The sequence below is a fragment of the Molothrus aeneus genome, chromosome Z, assembly GCF_037042795.1.
Source record: "Molothrus aeneus isolate 106 chromosome Z, BPBGC_Maene_1.0, whole genome shotgun sequence".
In the NCBI taxonomy this organism is placed as follows: Eukaryota; Metazoa; Chordata; class Aves; order Passeriformes; family Icteridae; genus Molothrus; species Molothrus aeneus.
In genome coordinates, this window is record NC_089680.1 from 58578660 (window position 1) to 58591905 (window position 13246).

General features: G+C 33.2%; 1 protein-coding gene across 1 annotated transcript in view; it reads left to right on the top strand.

Annotated features, from left to right (window-relative positions):
* Window positions 1-13246, top strand: part of ADGRV1 (adhesion G protein-coupled receptor V1) — a 276070-nt gene that overhangs the window by 16265 nt on the left and 246559 nt on the right. The window contains exons 5-12 of the mRNA XM_066568694.1: window positions 204-299; window positions 1385-1489; window positions 2718-2831; window positions 4755-5320; window positions 6543-6813; window positions 7612-7941; window positions 11726-11902; window positions 12874-13097. Coding sequence (XP_066424791.1) covers window positions 204-299; window positions 1385-1489; window positions 2718-2831; window positions 4755-5320; window positions 6543-6813; window positions 7612-7941; window positions 11726-11902; window positions 12874-13097 — 1883 coding nt within the window. The remainder of the gene's footprint in view (window positions 1-203; window positions 300-1384; window positions 1490-2717; window positions 2832-4754; window positions 5321-6542; window positions 6814-7611; window positions 7942-11725; window positions 11903-12873; window positions 13098-13246) is intronic.

Genomic DNA, 13246 nt, shown 5'->3' on the forward strand with positions numbered 1-13246 from the left:
TTGTTAACTGTTTACAGTGTATTTTCACAGTAATTAGGAATGACCTTAGTGATTCTATTGCTTTAAACAATTGTCATTGTGATATATAATAAAAAGACATACATTTTTTGTAAGCTAATATTAACTCTTAAGAGACAGTAACATCAAAATGCCCTTTTTTTTCTGTTACCATACTTAATATTTTATTTTGGTTTTAATTGTAGAAACCATCTTCACGGATAAAGCTTGGCACTCCCAAGTCTGTCACTGTAACAATCTTATCAAATGACAATGCCTTTGGAATAATTTCTTTTAACATGGTATGACTTTCTATATGTATATCTTAGAACATTTTAGTAACCATAAAGGTGAAATTGTCAAAGATGCTGGTTAGTTATTCACCCAAATTCCTTGAAGACAGATTCTGAGTTACATCTCTGAAAACATCTCTTGAGATAATTCGTACATATGTATGCAATTCATACATATATACAGCTTTAATATTTCTGTATGCTTTTAGGTGTTGAAATGTTGCCTGAGATCCTCAAACTTGGATGAATATCTGTGTTGCTCATCTAAATATAAAGCTTTTAGAAATTGTTCAGCCCCTCAGTGTACTGTAAAGGAAATGAGGACTAATATAATTGGAAAGTTAAAGAGGTGACTTGGGAATTTTAAGAATATATACCTTTTTCCCATCTTAAGTGAGGAATTTTATAGTTAACTCTCAAGCTGTAAGAGCAGCAATAATGATCTATGCATAATGTAATACCTTCCATGGATAACAGTAGTGTGACTAGTGATATGGAGGATATTTGCAATAATACAAAGTTTGTGTTAGCAGAAAGAGAAACTCTGCTTTATTGCTGGCATTGTGGCAATAAACTTTTTAGAAGACTTCTCTGAAAAAATCCAATATGAAAAAATTTTAGCACCATAGTATTAATCCATGCTTCTCCCTGAAGTGTTGTAAATCTTTGAAATCTCTCAGCTACAACGGTTTGATAGACAGAGTCCATTGTCTAGTTATCTAACAAATGAGATTTTAATGGAGAAAACTATTTTTAATAGGGTTAGGAACTCCTGTAAATATGACCAGTACTCATATGCCAGTGCTTACTTAGTGTATCGTAACTAAACTCATTTACAAAAAAAAATAAAACAACCACCAACAAAAACCAAGAAAACCCACTCAACGTACATTATGATAATTTTTTTATCTCAAACCTTTCAGGCTTTCTATTAGCTGAACTAATTGGTTGCTAGGAAATGTATGCCGTCAGCAGACTGGTTTGCAGATTGGATTAACTTGTCTGTGGGAGTTTGGTATTTCTATGGTAACAATTTCTTCCGTCTGCTGTGATATTTGATCTATGCCTGATTGCCTGTCCCTTTTCTTCATTAGTCTGCCTTTATCACAGTGAATGAGCCTAGGGGCAGAAACGAATTTGTTCCTCTCACTCTAATCAGGGAGAGAGGAACCTACGGGACAGTCATTGTAAGTTTTGAGGTGAGTTTATCAAAAAAGCATCTTACCTTTTACTATTAGATGAAGCTGCAAGGCCATAATCATAACTTATCTAAGTGTTTATAAAAGTGGAAGGACTAAATAGCTATGTCTGCATTTGTTAATTCTATTTCATAAAATGGGAAGATACTACCTTTCAAATGGAAAATATTGCAATTATCTAACTGCTTAATTTAGGACAAATGTAAATATATTAAACAAGATGTGCAAGAAATATCTTGTATATTTTTCAGAGTTTATAAACACATGACTCTTTTCAAGGTGCCTTTGCCATCTTCAAACATGTAAATGTAGAGCTCAATATTAAGTGAATTTCTGTATCTATAAGATTGCAGTTTGGATTCCCAGACATTTCAACCTTTCAAAATCATTACTTGAATATTTACCATTAGTCACATACTTCATGTGAATTACTGACTTTATTGTGAGAGGGGGGATTTTTGTTTCCTTGTCTGGTTCTGATTCTATTACAGGTAATTCTTTTTCATATCAAAATTCCTTTATCAATTGTCATCAAAGATTTAATCTAGATGTGCCAAAATCTCAAAAGATTTTTAGTGGATGTTCTTGCAAGCTAAATACAGCATGTATAGATAATGTTTAGAGATTCTTATGTTATTTACTGCAGATATATTTGTTTTTAATCCAATGAATTCTGCTCTCTGCACAATTTATCAAGGTTAATCTCAAAATGTAGTTTATATGTATGTTGAAAAAAATTTACAAGATTTTCTAAAACAAAATCCTAATATATTGCCTCTATGGGTCTTACTATTTTTTTAGGCTTTAGTATTAAGTGTAATTTCCTTAGTATCTCAAATCAAGATAGAAAAATCACAAAATGAGTAATTGCTATCTTGTCTTGTCTTGGAACTGATTAGGAAATGCTAGTTAAATTAAAAAAGAAGGACTATCCTTTTTATTATTTAAAAGAGTCAGTTATGCATCAGTAGATACCAAAGAGTTCTCAAAAGGCCTGTATGGAAGTAGATTTCTTTCTCTGATAATACATAATTTCTTCAGAGTGCCTACTCTGATTTACTCCATCTTCTGAAAAAGAGTAGATTTTCACAATGGAATGTGTGAGCATACGATTGGGAGTGAATAAATAGCAATTTCTTATGCATTTCACACACTGTATATTGATTATTGTACTGGATTTTTATGCATGCTCTATATATTTCTTATAATAAAAACCAATTATTTGCAGGTAGAAGATGGACCAAACTCAGCTGAAGAAGACTTCAGTCCAGCCAGGGGAAATATTACATTTAACCCTGGGAGATCAGTGTTGATTTATAATTTAACAGTGCTTGACGATCAGGTAAAAACTGACAATTTTTGGTTTGGATGTATAGATTGACAGTTTTTCTGGAGGGACTTTGTATATTATGTTATAAAAATGCTTGGCTTAAACAGGGCTACAAGTCCTTCTGCTTCATAAAGTGATGTTCAGTTTTGTCTGTGTAGGCTATAATTTTATCTTTTCAATGTTGCCTCTGTATTTCTCATCAATTAATATTTTTATTTCTGAATATACCCTGACTGCTCTGACTAGATCTGTTAGGTGCTGTACTGTAAAAGTATAAATAATCAAGAAAGCTTTATATTTTTATTCAGATGGAATAGTGAGGTTCTTCTATTGTCAAGGATGATGTTCTTTAACTACATAGATGTTCATCTTATTAGACTGACGTTTCTATATTTAACTTTTCTGTGTGAACGTGATACTGAACAACTTGATACGGAAATTCACTAAAAAATTACATAGGGGGAAAAAAAGTGTCTGTGATAAAAGTGGGAAGCTTTTAAGCTAATTATGAAAATAGTCTCCCAAGTCTATACTCATACTAGTATTTAAGAGACTGTGCCAAACTGCCATGTAGAAATATCTCTTTCAGATTAGTTGTATTAATTCTGTAACTTATATATGAAAAGAATTAATTTGGTTTGTGGGGAGATGTGTTTTTTTTTCCTCTGAGAGGTTCTTCTAATGCTCTTTCACTCAACGTTTGATCTGTATAGCTGTGGTGGTCCACTCTCTGGATGTCTTCTGTGGTTGTACACAAAAGGTTAATTTTGTGTAAAAATCCTTTATTGATGATGTTGATGATGATGATGGAATGCACAAGCATTCAGTGTTACTCTCAGAACGTAATTTGAGCTGTTAAGATCTGAAGTTAAGAAAAAACTCTTAACAACAGGTATTGTTCTGAATTGCAAAGGCTTTTTCCTACAAAAATTAGGCGACTGCAGCTCTGATCTCTACAGTAGTATATTTATTGTAATTCTATTGTGTATATTTCCTTTTTTAGTGAGGAATAATGGAAACTTTTTAACAGAAAATGAAAGAGGCAAATCAACACTGAAAATCTTTTATATTGTTGTCTTTGAAGTCTGACTGGGTTTTTCATTGGTCAAAAAGATGCCATTAAGAATTCCAAAAGACCCATTAGGATCATCAAGTCCAACTCCTGGCTCTGCACATACCCAGGAATCACATCACACCATTTTTGTCCATATATATATATATATCAATATAGTAATATAAAACAGAAATATCATCCTTAATTCTGTAATTTGTGGTTTATAAGCTATTTATTGTCTCCTGCATCAGTTATTGGAGAAGAAATAGCTAGAACTAAAATGTAGTTTTAAACACTTGTTTTGTAGAAGTACCAAAATCTAAATTATTGGTAAGAACAAGAAAACACTCAGATCCGTGATGGAAATTTTGTCTGGGTTTGTAGCGATTCCAATTGTATAGGGATGGATGGGCCAAGGTAGGTTCTATAAAGAAGTTGCTGTTGTATTTTCTCAGGCACAAATATAGGTAGATCAGAATCAACATCAGAAAAAAATAAAATTTAAATCTAATTAATGGAATGGAACACTTGTTTCCAAGTAGAAGTGGCTTTCAAAAATGGCAATTTGTCTTCTCATACTCTCAATCTGTAAAGATGAAGATTTTTCTGATTCTTGAGTAATTTTTATTTGTATTTGGTTTGACTTTCTATTCTCTTTCAGAAGTACGTTTAGGTAAAATAGAGACCTTAAATTTTGAAAAAGGATTTATAGCATTAGTTAAAAGCAAGACTATTCTCTTGTTTGTTTTAATATGAAATGAATTTCAAGCTAGTATAATTTCACTCGTCTGCAAAATGCATAAAACATATTTCTCAGTATTAAGCGTTCTTCATATATTTGAAATGGGACTTACACACAGTTGCGAATACTATTTTTCCAGGTACCTGAAAATGATGAAATCTTTATTGTTTGTCTGAAGACCGTGGAGGGAGGGGCTGAAATCAACAACACAAAAAATTCTGTCTGGATTAATATTAGGAAAAATGACAGTCCTGTGCATTTTGTCCAGAATGCTTATATGGTGCCTGAGGAAGATGAAGTGATAACAATCCAAGTGGTTCGTGGTAAGGATGTCACTGGAAAATTAATTGGACCTGATGAAGATGAAGTCTCTGTCAGTTACGCCATCATAACTGGGGATTCAACTGCACATGCACAGCTTAATGTAGACTTCCTAGATCTACAGCCAAATACAACACTTGTTTTCCCACCTCTAGTTCACGAAACATATTTGAAATTTATGATTGTTGATGATGCCATACCAGAAATTGCTGAGACCTTTCAGATTATGCTTCTTAAAGACACTTTGCAGGGAGATGCTGTTTTGATTTATCCATCTGTGGTTCATGTCACTATCCAGCCGAATGATAAACCCTATGGAGTGCTGTCAATCCACAGTGTTCTGTTCACTCATACTGTTATCATTGATGAAGATCAAATTTCAAGGTACTGCAGATCTTAAAATCTAGTATCTAGTCAGTTTAAGAGATTTATTTGTAATTGTTAAGACTCCTTAGCATATCATTAAAGTAATTATAAAATCACTACTAAAATATAATGTAGTAATCACTTAGTGTGTTGTTATCATCAGCTATATTTACAAGGATTTCAAGGAAGTGGGAATGTCTAATCATGCAGAAAGTATTTTAATATCTATAAACTATATGTAAATAAGCCATAATTATTCAATCACATTATCAGAATAGTGAAAACTCCTAATCTAAAGGTAGAACCAGTAAAGCTGTGATACTGCTACACACAGTTTCAGTGGGAAATACATATCTGTCTTCCACCCTTGGTGTATATTTGTTTTTACTATCTATAAAGCCAGTCTCTGATTAAAGAAAAAAAAAAGTGTTCAGCTTCTCCCATTAAATAGTTACCGTAAACTCAAAACCAATGTAAATGATTGTAATTTCACTTAGAGACCGAAATCAAAGTTCTCTACAAATTTTATAGGCAGACTGATACACAATATTGATAATCTCAATAAAAATGTCCACGACTAACGACTGGTTGTTCATCCACAAAGAAACAAATAATGCCTCAAAAAGGCATTATATGAGAAATTTTGGAAGAATATTTTATGGTATATAGAGCCCAACACTTGAGTATTCATCTTTCTTTTTTTATACACAGTAAAGAAATGAATCTTGCTTTCTAGATGTTTGTAAGTCATGATTTCCAGATTTTTTTTTGTAGTTGCACTTGTCAGATGTAGGTAACATGACATTTCCAGTATCATAAGTATCAGTAGCTGAATATATTTTTAGTACAGGGGTAAATAGTACATCCAAGATCATAATTTCAATGCTCATGCCTCATAACTGTTCATGTTGTAGAATAGGCAATATGTTTTCTTAAATTTCTTTGTATTTTGCAAGACAAATATAGAACATGCCAAGATCCCACTCAGTTCTGAGTACCTTACTTGCTGTAAAGAAAATGAGATCTAACACGTGTCTTCTGAGATTTTACAGAGAATTTGTGCGTAAATGCTCAAATCTTACATATGTATTATTTTTTCGCAAACTGTAAGCCTTGAGTCAAATGTCAGTTGCAAGCATTTATACCATGTAGGTCAGTGTAAATATTTTAGGGAATTAGTAATCATACATGCCAGTAGTAATTATGGTTTGTGGGATTTTGTTTTCATTCAAAACCATAGGTTTGAAGGGATCACAATTGTAAGAAATGGTGGAACACATGGAAATGTTTCTGTTTCCTGGGTTATAATCCGAAATAGCAGTGACCCTTCACCTGTGACTGCAGACCTACTTCCAGAGGCAGGAGAGATAAGTTTTGCTCAAGGAGAGATGCTGGTGACACTTCATCTGAACATTATTGATGATGATATACCAGAAGAGGCAGAGCCTTATCTTCTGAAACTCCTAGCTTATACAATACAGGGAGGTGCAGAAGTCAGTGAGCCATCTGAGGTAAGTTTACTTTAGAATTCTCTTGGAGAAGGTATTTGGAGTAGTAAAGACATTACCAGTTTTAATAACATTGATTGATGGATTATCTGAACAGGTTAAAAGGTTTAGTCTTGGATAAAAATCAAAGAAAGTGATCCTTAATATAATCTTAGTGTATAGAGCCATATTTAAAGTATTTGGCTGAGTATAGTGTACAATGCCAGACCCTTTTACTGTGGTAGAATTCCGTTCAGATTATTCCCAATGTGCTAGGATTGAATAAATGCTGTCTCGAGTGACTGCTTTCTAACAGAAGACAGGAAAGTTACTTTCACTTGTTCCTTTGCTGTTTTAATGATTACTGAAATGTTTACAGAGTAACAGCTTCAAGAGGAAGCTTTGGTGATTAAGACTGTAACCTATGAACAATTAAATAAAGGATGGCTAGACTTGCTGACAGTTCTGTGACTCAAATCCCTGCTTTGTCTTTCTTGAAAATGGTTGGAATGAGCTTGGTGAATAAAATGAAACCCTTTACAATCTAAAACATTTTTAAATTATTCACTTTGGCTGCTGAACCAAAAAATCAGTAATTCAGAGCTCATTGTGGCTTATGTGATGATGCATAGTGGGACAGTTGTCACTGTCAGTGCAATGCTTCTTGTATATAAAGAATTCTTTGAGGCTGTCCATCTGATTTCTTTCCTGATGCCTAAGGAGATTAAGGAAAAAAATGTGTGGTGACTGTCAGGAGATGATTTTGTGAAAGCATGAAACTATGGTAAAGAGTAATGCAGCATGCTGTTTTCTGGTTTGCAGCTTCTGTTTTACATTCAGGACAGTGATGATGTTTATGGCCTAATAAAATTCCATCCTTTGGAGAATCAGAAGATTGAAAGTAATCCAATGGGACGTTTTTTATCCTTGAGTTTTGCAAGGGAAGGAGGAACAGTTGGAGATGTGCAGTTGGTTTATACTGCACTGTATATTCCAGCTGGAGCTCTGGATCCTGAGAGAGCGAAAGGTGGCATTCTGAATATGTCTAGAAGAAGTACTCTCATCTTTCCAGAAGGAAAAGCACAAGCTACTATAAATATACCAATACGAAATGATGCATTTCTTCAAAATAGAGCTCATTTTGTCATACAGGTATCTCAGCTGTTTTTGGGGTGGTTTTTTAGCCCATGTAGTATAAAGGATATAAAATAGTAGTGGCTCCTTCACTTTTAACTTAATTAAAATGACTCTGCCTGATTAAAAAAAGGAAAAACAATTAGTTCTGTAGCCAAGAAAACTATTTTATTTTAGATACTGCTTCCACAGATAAGCTATAAGGAGCTTTATTCCTAATAATTATATACTAATTACATAATTTTTAAAAAATACACTGTTGTAATAGGATTCAGCTACTAATTATGAAATTTAACAAAATTATATCAGTGTTGCAGTAGCTAGTTACATTTTCTCGTATATTATTCTGTCTACCCTTTGCCTTTTGATTTAATCAAATTAAGGCTCCTAAAGTACAGGAATATGAGAGATTTTAGAAATTAAAAGAAAGTAAATAAAAATTTAAATAGTCAAACATATGTTGAATTTATGTGCGACTTTGACCAGGTAATTGAAAAGTTCTTCTAGTTTTCCCTGTATGTGGTTTTTTGGTTTTTTTCATCTTGTGTTTTTGTTTTTGTTTGTGGAGTTTTTTAATTTGTTTGTTTGTGGGGTTTTGTTTTCTCTCTACCTGAATTCGTAAGAAGGGAGATTGTGTAATTGCTTGTAAGGTTGGCTGGAAAAATACACTAACATTATGCTTTTGAAAGAAAATGGGTTTTCCACAAAAATGTTTAAAGAAAGATTTTTTTATTTTCCAAAATAATTTTTTTTCTTCATTTTTCACTGGAGAAAAACAGGTTTGCATACATGTTAGCAAGTTATTGTTCAGATATGCTGCTGTGGGAGATTCTGGGCACTGTAATCAGTAATTTTTATACTTATTTTCTCATCTGCATTTGAGACTACTGCATAATCTCTACTTCCCCTGATTAACTATTGCCACTGTCTAAGATCATGAGTCCGGGAAGCAATCCTGATATACAGACAAAGGGGTGACTTGGCACAACCAAAGCATAAATCTCAAAGTCTTTTCTTAGTTCTTTTCAGTCTTTTCCTTTTAAGTCAGGTGTCTTCAAAGTTTTCAAACAGAGATGTTGATGTGTAATCATAAATGTAAAATTTGGTCTTTTTTTCTTTATTTTCTAGTGTACCAAAAATGTTTTAATTACTTGAGAAGATTTCTTCCCTCTATCTATTTTCCCCTACATTCTATTAAAAAAAAAAAAAGAGAGAGAAAAAAATATTGCCAAAATCGTATTATCATTTTAGTTGCACACGCTCTTTCTATGTTAACAGCTAGGCAGGGAATATGTTTCTGAAATATTAGAATAGGTTTGTGTGTTTTACCTTCTTCATGTGATCTGAAATATTGACAGAAGACTTGAAATATCTAATTCCAAGCTCCTTTCAGGTGATAGATTACAAATAACATTGCAGTGTGGACTATGGACAAGATGTGTAAAAAGTACTTCAATATGCAGACTTTTGGTGTGGCTTTTCAAACTGCAGATTCCAGGGAGATGGGGTGTATGTTCTGTACTTTCTCCATGAACTATAAAAATGTTTTGAGTGCACAAAATGAGATGCAACTTCTAACACAAATAATTCCTTAAAACAGGAAGAAAAATGCCCCTATTTATCACTATGACAATCCTTCTACATTGTGAATAAATTTTAGTCTCAGAAAAAGTGTTTAGAATGAGATTACAAAGTTTGTACTAGGCCCAATAAAGGATCAACTCAGAAATCGGGGAAGGAAGGAGGGATGAAGAAATGAAGCATAAACACAACAAGAGAACAGATAGAGGAACTGGAAATATGAGATTAACCTTCTTCAGTGACATCTTCAATTAAATAATGTGTAGACTACTTTTGGTATGGACAAGAAGATTAACTAATTTAGTAAACTGCTTGGCATTATTTGATTCACAGTGCATTCTTTTTTCCCTCATGGACTGATTTGCTTTAAGAGGAAACAATGAATTAAAAAAAAAAAAAACAATATTTAATTAATTATTACTTTAATCTCAAAGTTACTATCCAGATAGTAACAAAGGGAATTCTTTCAGCTCTGTAGTATTTCAGAACTTCTACTGAGCTAACAACCACAACAGTGGTCCACCTGCATGGTGTTAATTTGAGAATTGGCACCTATTCTAAAAGAAATCTTAGAAAAGAAAGAAACAAATAGAACCACTCTTTGTTCCTCAGAATCCCAATAAGTAGCTTGGATGGTTGAGAATCAATTTCTAACTACAGTATTTATAAAACAAATCCCATCTATCATCAAATAAAATGTGCTTGAATATTTTTGAGTGTTACTTGAATAACAGCAGAACAAAATATGATACAGTCCAAGTATTTTATATAAATTGGTTTAAAGAATCAAAGGGATTAAAAATTCATTAGTTGAGAGGATGATTCATAATGCTAGGAAAATTAATCCACAAACACCAGAGGTTTATGTCCAAAAAGGAGTCAGAGGAGTCCTTTTATTGATTTGAATAAAGGGAGAGGCCATGGGGCATTCCCCTGGGGTGTCTCAAATTTTTGGAGGACATTGCCTACTTTTTTATCCTAATTTCCCAGCTGCATTTCTTTTCTCTCTTTCCCTGTTGGCTGAGGTACTGGAGAGGTACAGACTTCCTGATACGCCTGATACAGAAGATTTCCCAAAGATTTCCCTCTAATGTATAACCCTCCCTTTTAATTTTTAATTCTTACAAAATTTAGGGTTTTTTTCTTCCCCATTGTTTCTTTCATCTCTCAATGTCTAATTTAGTTTATCAGCAAACCTAAAGTTTATTTGTAAAAGCAAATATCTTTTTCCATTCATCAATCAGTGGAATCTTTCCCATTGTTTCTTTTATCTTCCAGAGCTAGTTTTATCTACCAGCAGACCCACAGCTAATCTGCTATTCCTCTCAATAATAATAGATTTAAATAAGGTCATTTTCCCCTTCTCCACCAAAACCTGTGTGGCAGCACCTAATAACTCCAAGCAAAAACATCCTAATGGGAGCTGAAAGGTGGTTCTCATTGATGGTTCATGCACCATTGAAATGTTTACAGAAGTATATATAAATTGGTAATAGAAATATCTGTTATTATGATCCATGCAGACAGAATCTGATAGTGTTATAAATTATATTTGAAAGGAATATTAAAACAATTAACACAAGGAAAGTCATGTCAATGGTTCTGATGGGCTAAGTGAATGGTATTTTCCATTCAAAGATTTTCTATTTCTTCTTAGTATAAATAAACTATCAAAAATATGGTAATATAAGAGGACACTACAGTTTTGAAATCTTGTGCTGATTTTCAATTATGAATTAAATTCTACATATTAGTTATTGTAAATAGAGAAGTGTTTTCATTTTTTAACTGAGGAGAGAAGATTGAGTCACTCTTTGGCTTCATGAGAGTGTCTAAATTATTATGTTTCCAGTGACTTCAACAGATTTTTATCAATGCATGACAAAAAAACTGAAGTACAAACAACAATCTGGCAGACCAATCCATATATCTAGTAAGGAAATGCTCAGTTCAGAAAGTTAATTGTCCCTCGATGTACATTTAGTTGTGTACATGATTAGTCTGAGAGGTATACCATTCTGCTGTGGAAGCTCAATACCATTCACTTAATTTCTTACACAGCTACCTACACATTTTTGTAGTAGAAATGGTGCTGGTAGGAGAAATTTATCTTGGAGGTGTTTTGCTCCTTGCATATGACACTTATTCCAAGATGTTAGAATAGTTTTTACTTGGTACTCAGGCTTCTTATTTCTCGAGTTTTTCTTACTTTTTCTCACAGTTGGAAAAAGTTGAGCTGCTGAATAGAATTCCTCTTGTCCCACCCGTGAGTCCTAGATTAGATGAGATTCGAAATATTTCTTTGAGGATTACTCCAGATATTGCAAATGGAGAAATAGGCTTTACTAGCAATCTTCCAATTATTCTTTCTGAACCAGAAGAATCACCTGCTACAGTGGTAAGTAAATATTTTTATATTGTCCTTTACTATGGAAAACTTATTTGGAGAAAGCAAAGTTTGCTATATCCTCTATAGCATTTGAAAATTAACGTGAGAAAAAATCCATCCTCCAAGTCTGATCTTATCTCAAATATTCTCCTCCTTTATAAAACCAAAAAGGTAGAAATTGCTAGCAAGATTAATGTGTTTGTCATCTGAAAAGTGTGGTGAACTTTGCTTTCTCTGTTAGAATCTAGAATTGGTTAAATCTTCATGCTCAGATGGAGCAAAAGATGCTGCAGTTTAATTTCTTTCACCAGCTGCAAAAACACTCTGTGGAGTAGGACTGATTTTGCTCCCAAATTTGGTGAAAGTGTCTGTGTTTTTTATAATTCACTTACATGTGAATATATAGTTTGGCTTGCTGTGTCTGTTTTCTAATAAATAATGCTTTTTTGTATTTCTCAATACCCAAAGCATTTTAAAAAGCATCATCATCCATCTGAATGCTGTAACCCCAGCCAGAGAAACCCTCTATAAAATATTTTTTCTTACGTTTCCCCTTTTTTCCCCCTAGTTGTCTTAACTGAGATCTTCCTTCAAATCCTGCTTCAGAGAGCTGCTTTTCATCCTCATAATAAAACTGCTGATTTAAATCCTAGGTTGTCTTTATGAGGTGGGCATTGGTTAAATCCATCATAGAAGGGTTTTTGTGTTCATGAGTGTTAAGTGATTTGTCATTTTAATGTTCTGCCACCTCCACTAAGAATATATAAACATACATGTCCAACTATATAATGGATAAATGATTAAATATATACAATTCAGTATATATCTTCATAGATATACCATCTTTGATTTCAGATCTTATGCATAGATATAAGTCAGAGGTGAATATTTTGAGGCTCATATTCAAACAGTAGTTTGCAAGGGGTAAATTGTTTTTGTATCTAGTTTTGCAAGTCACAGCAGACTCATGTTCTTTACAGGTTTCCATTGCATTGCATCGAGATGGGACTGATGGTCAAGCAACTGTGTTTTGGAGTTTGAGACCATCTGGTCCTAATCACAAGGCAGTAACACAGGATGATATAAGTCCTTTTAATGGCTCTGTTGTTTTTTTATCTGGACAAAGTGATACTGCAATCAACATTACTATTAAAGCTGATGATATACCTGAAATGAATGAAACTGTGTTATTAACTTTGGACAGGTATTGTACCCCAATATTTATTCATATGTACCGCTTGCTATATTCAATCTATATATAAAAAAATTGGCACAGTATTAATTATGAGGCGTTGCCTCCATTGTGTTGATAAATGCCTGGAGGAATATTGAGCCCTTGATTTAGACTGTGTA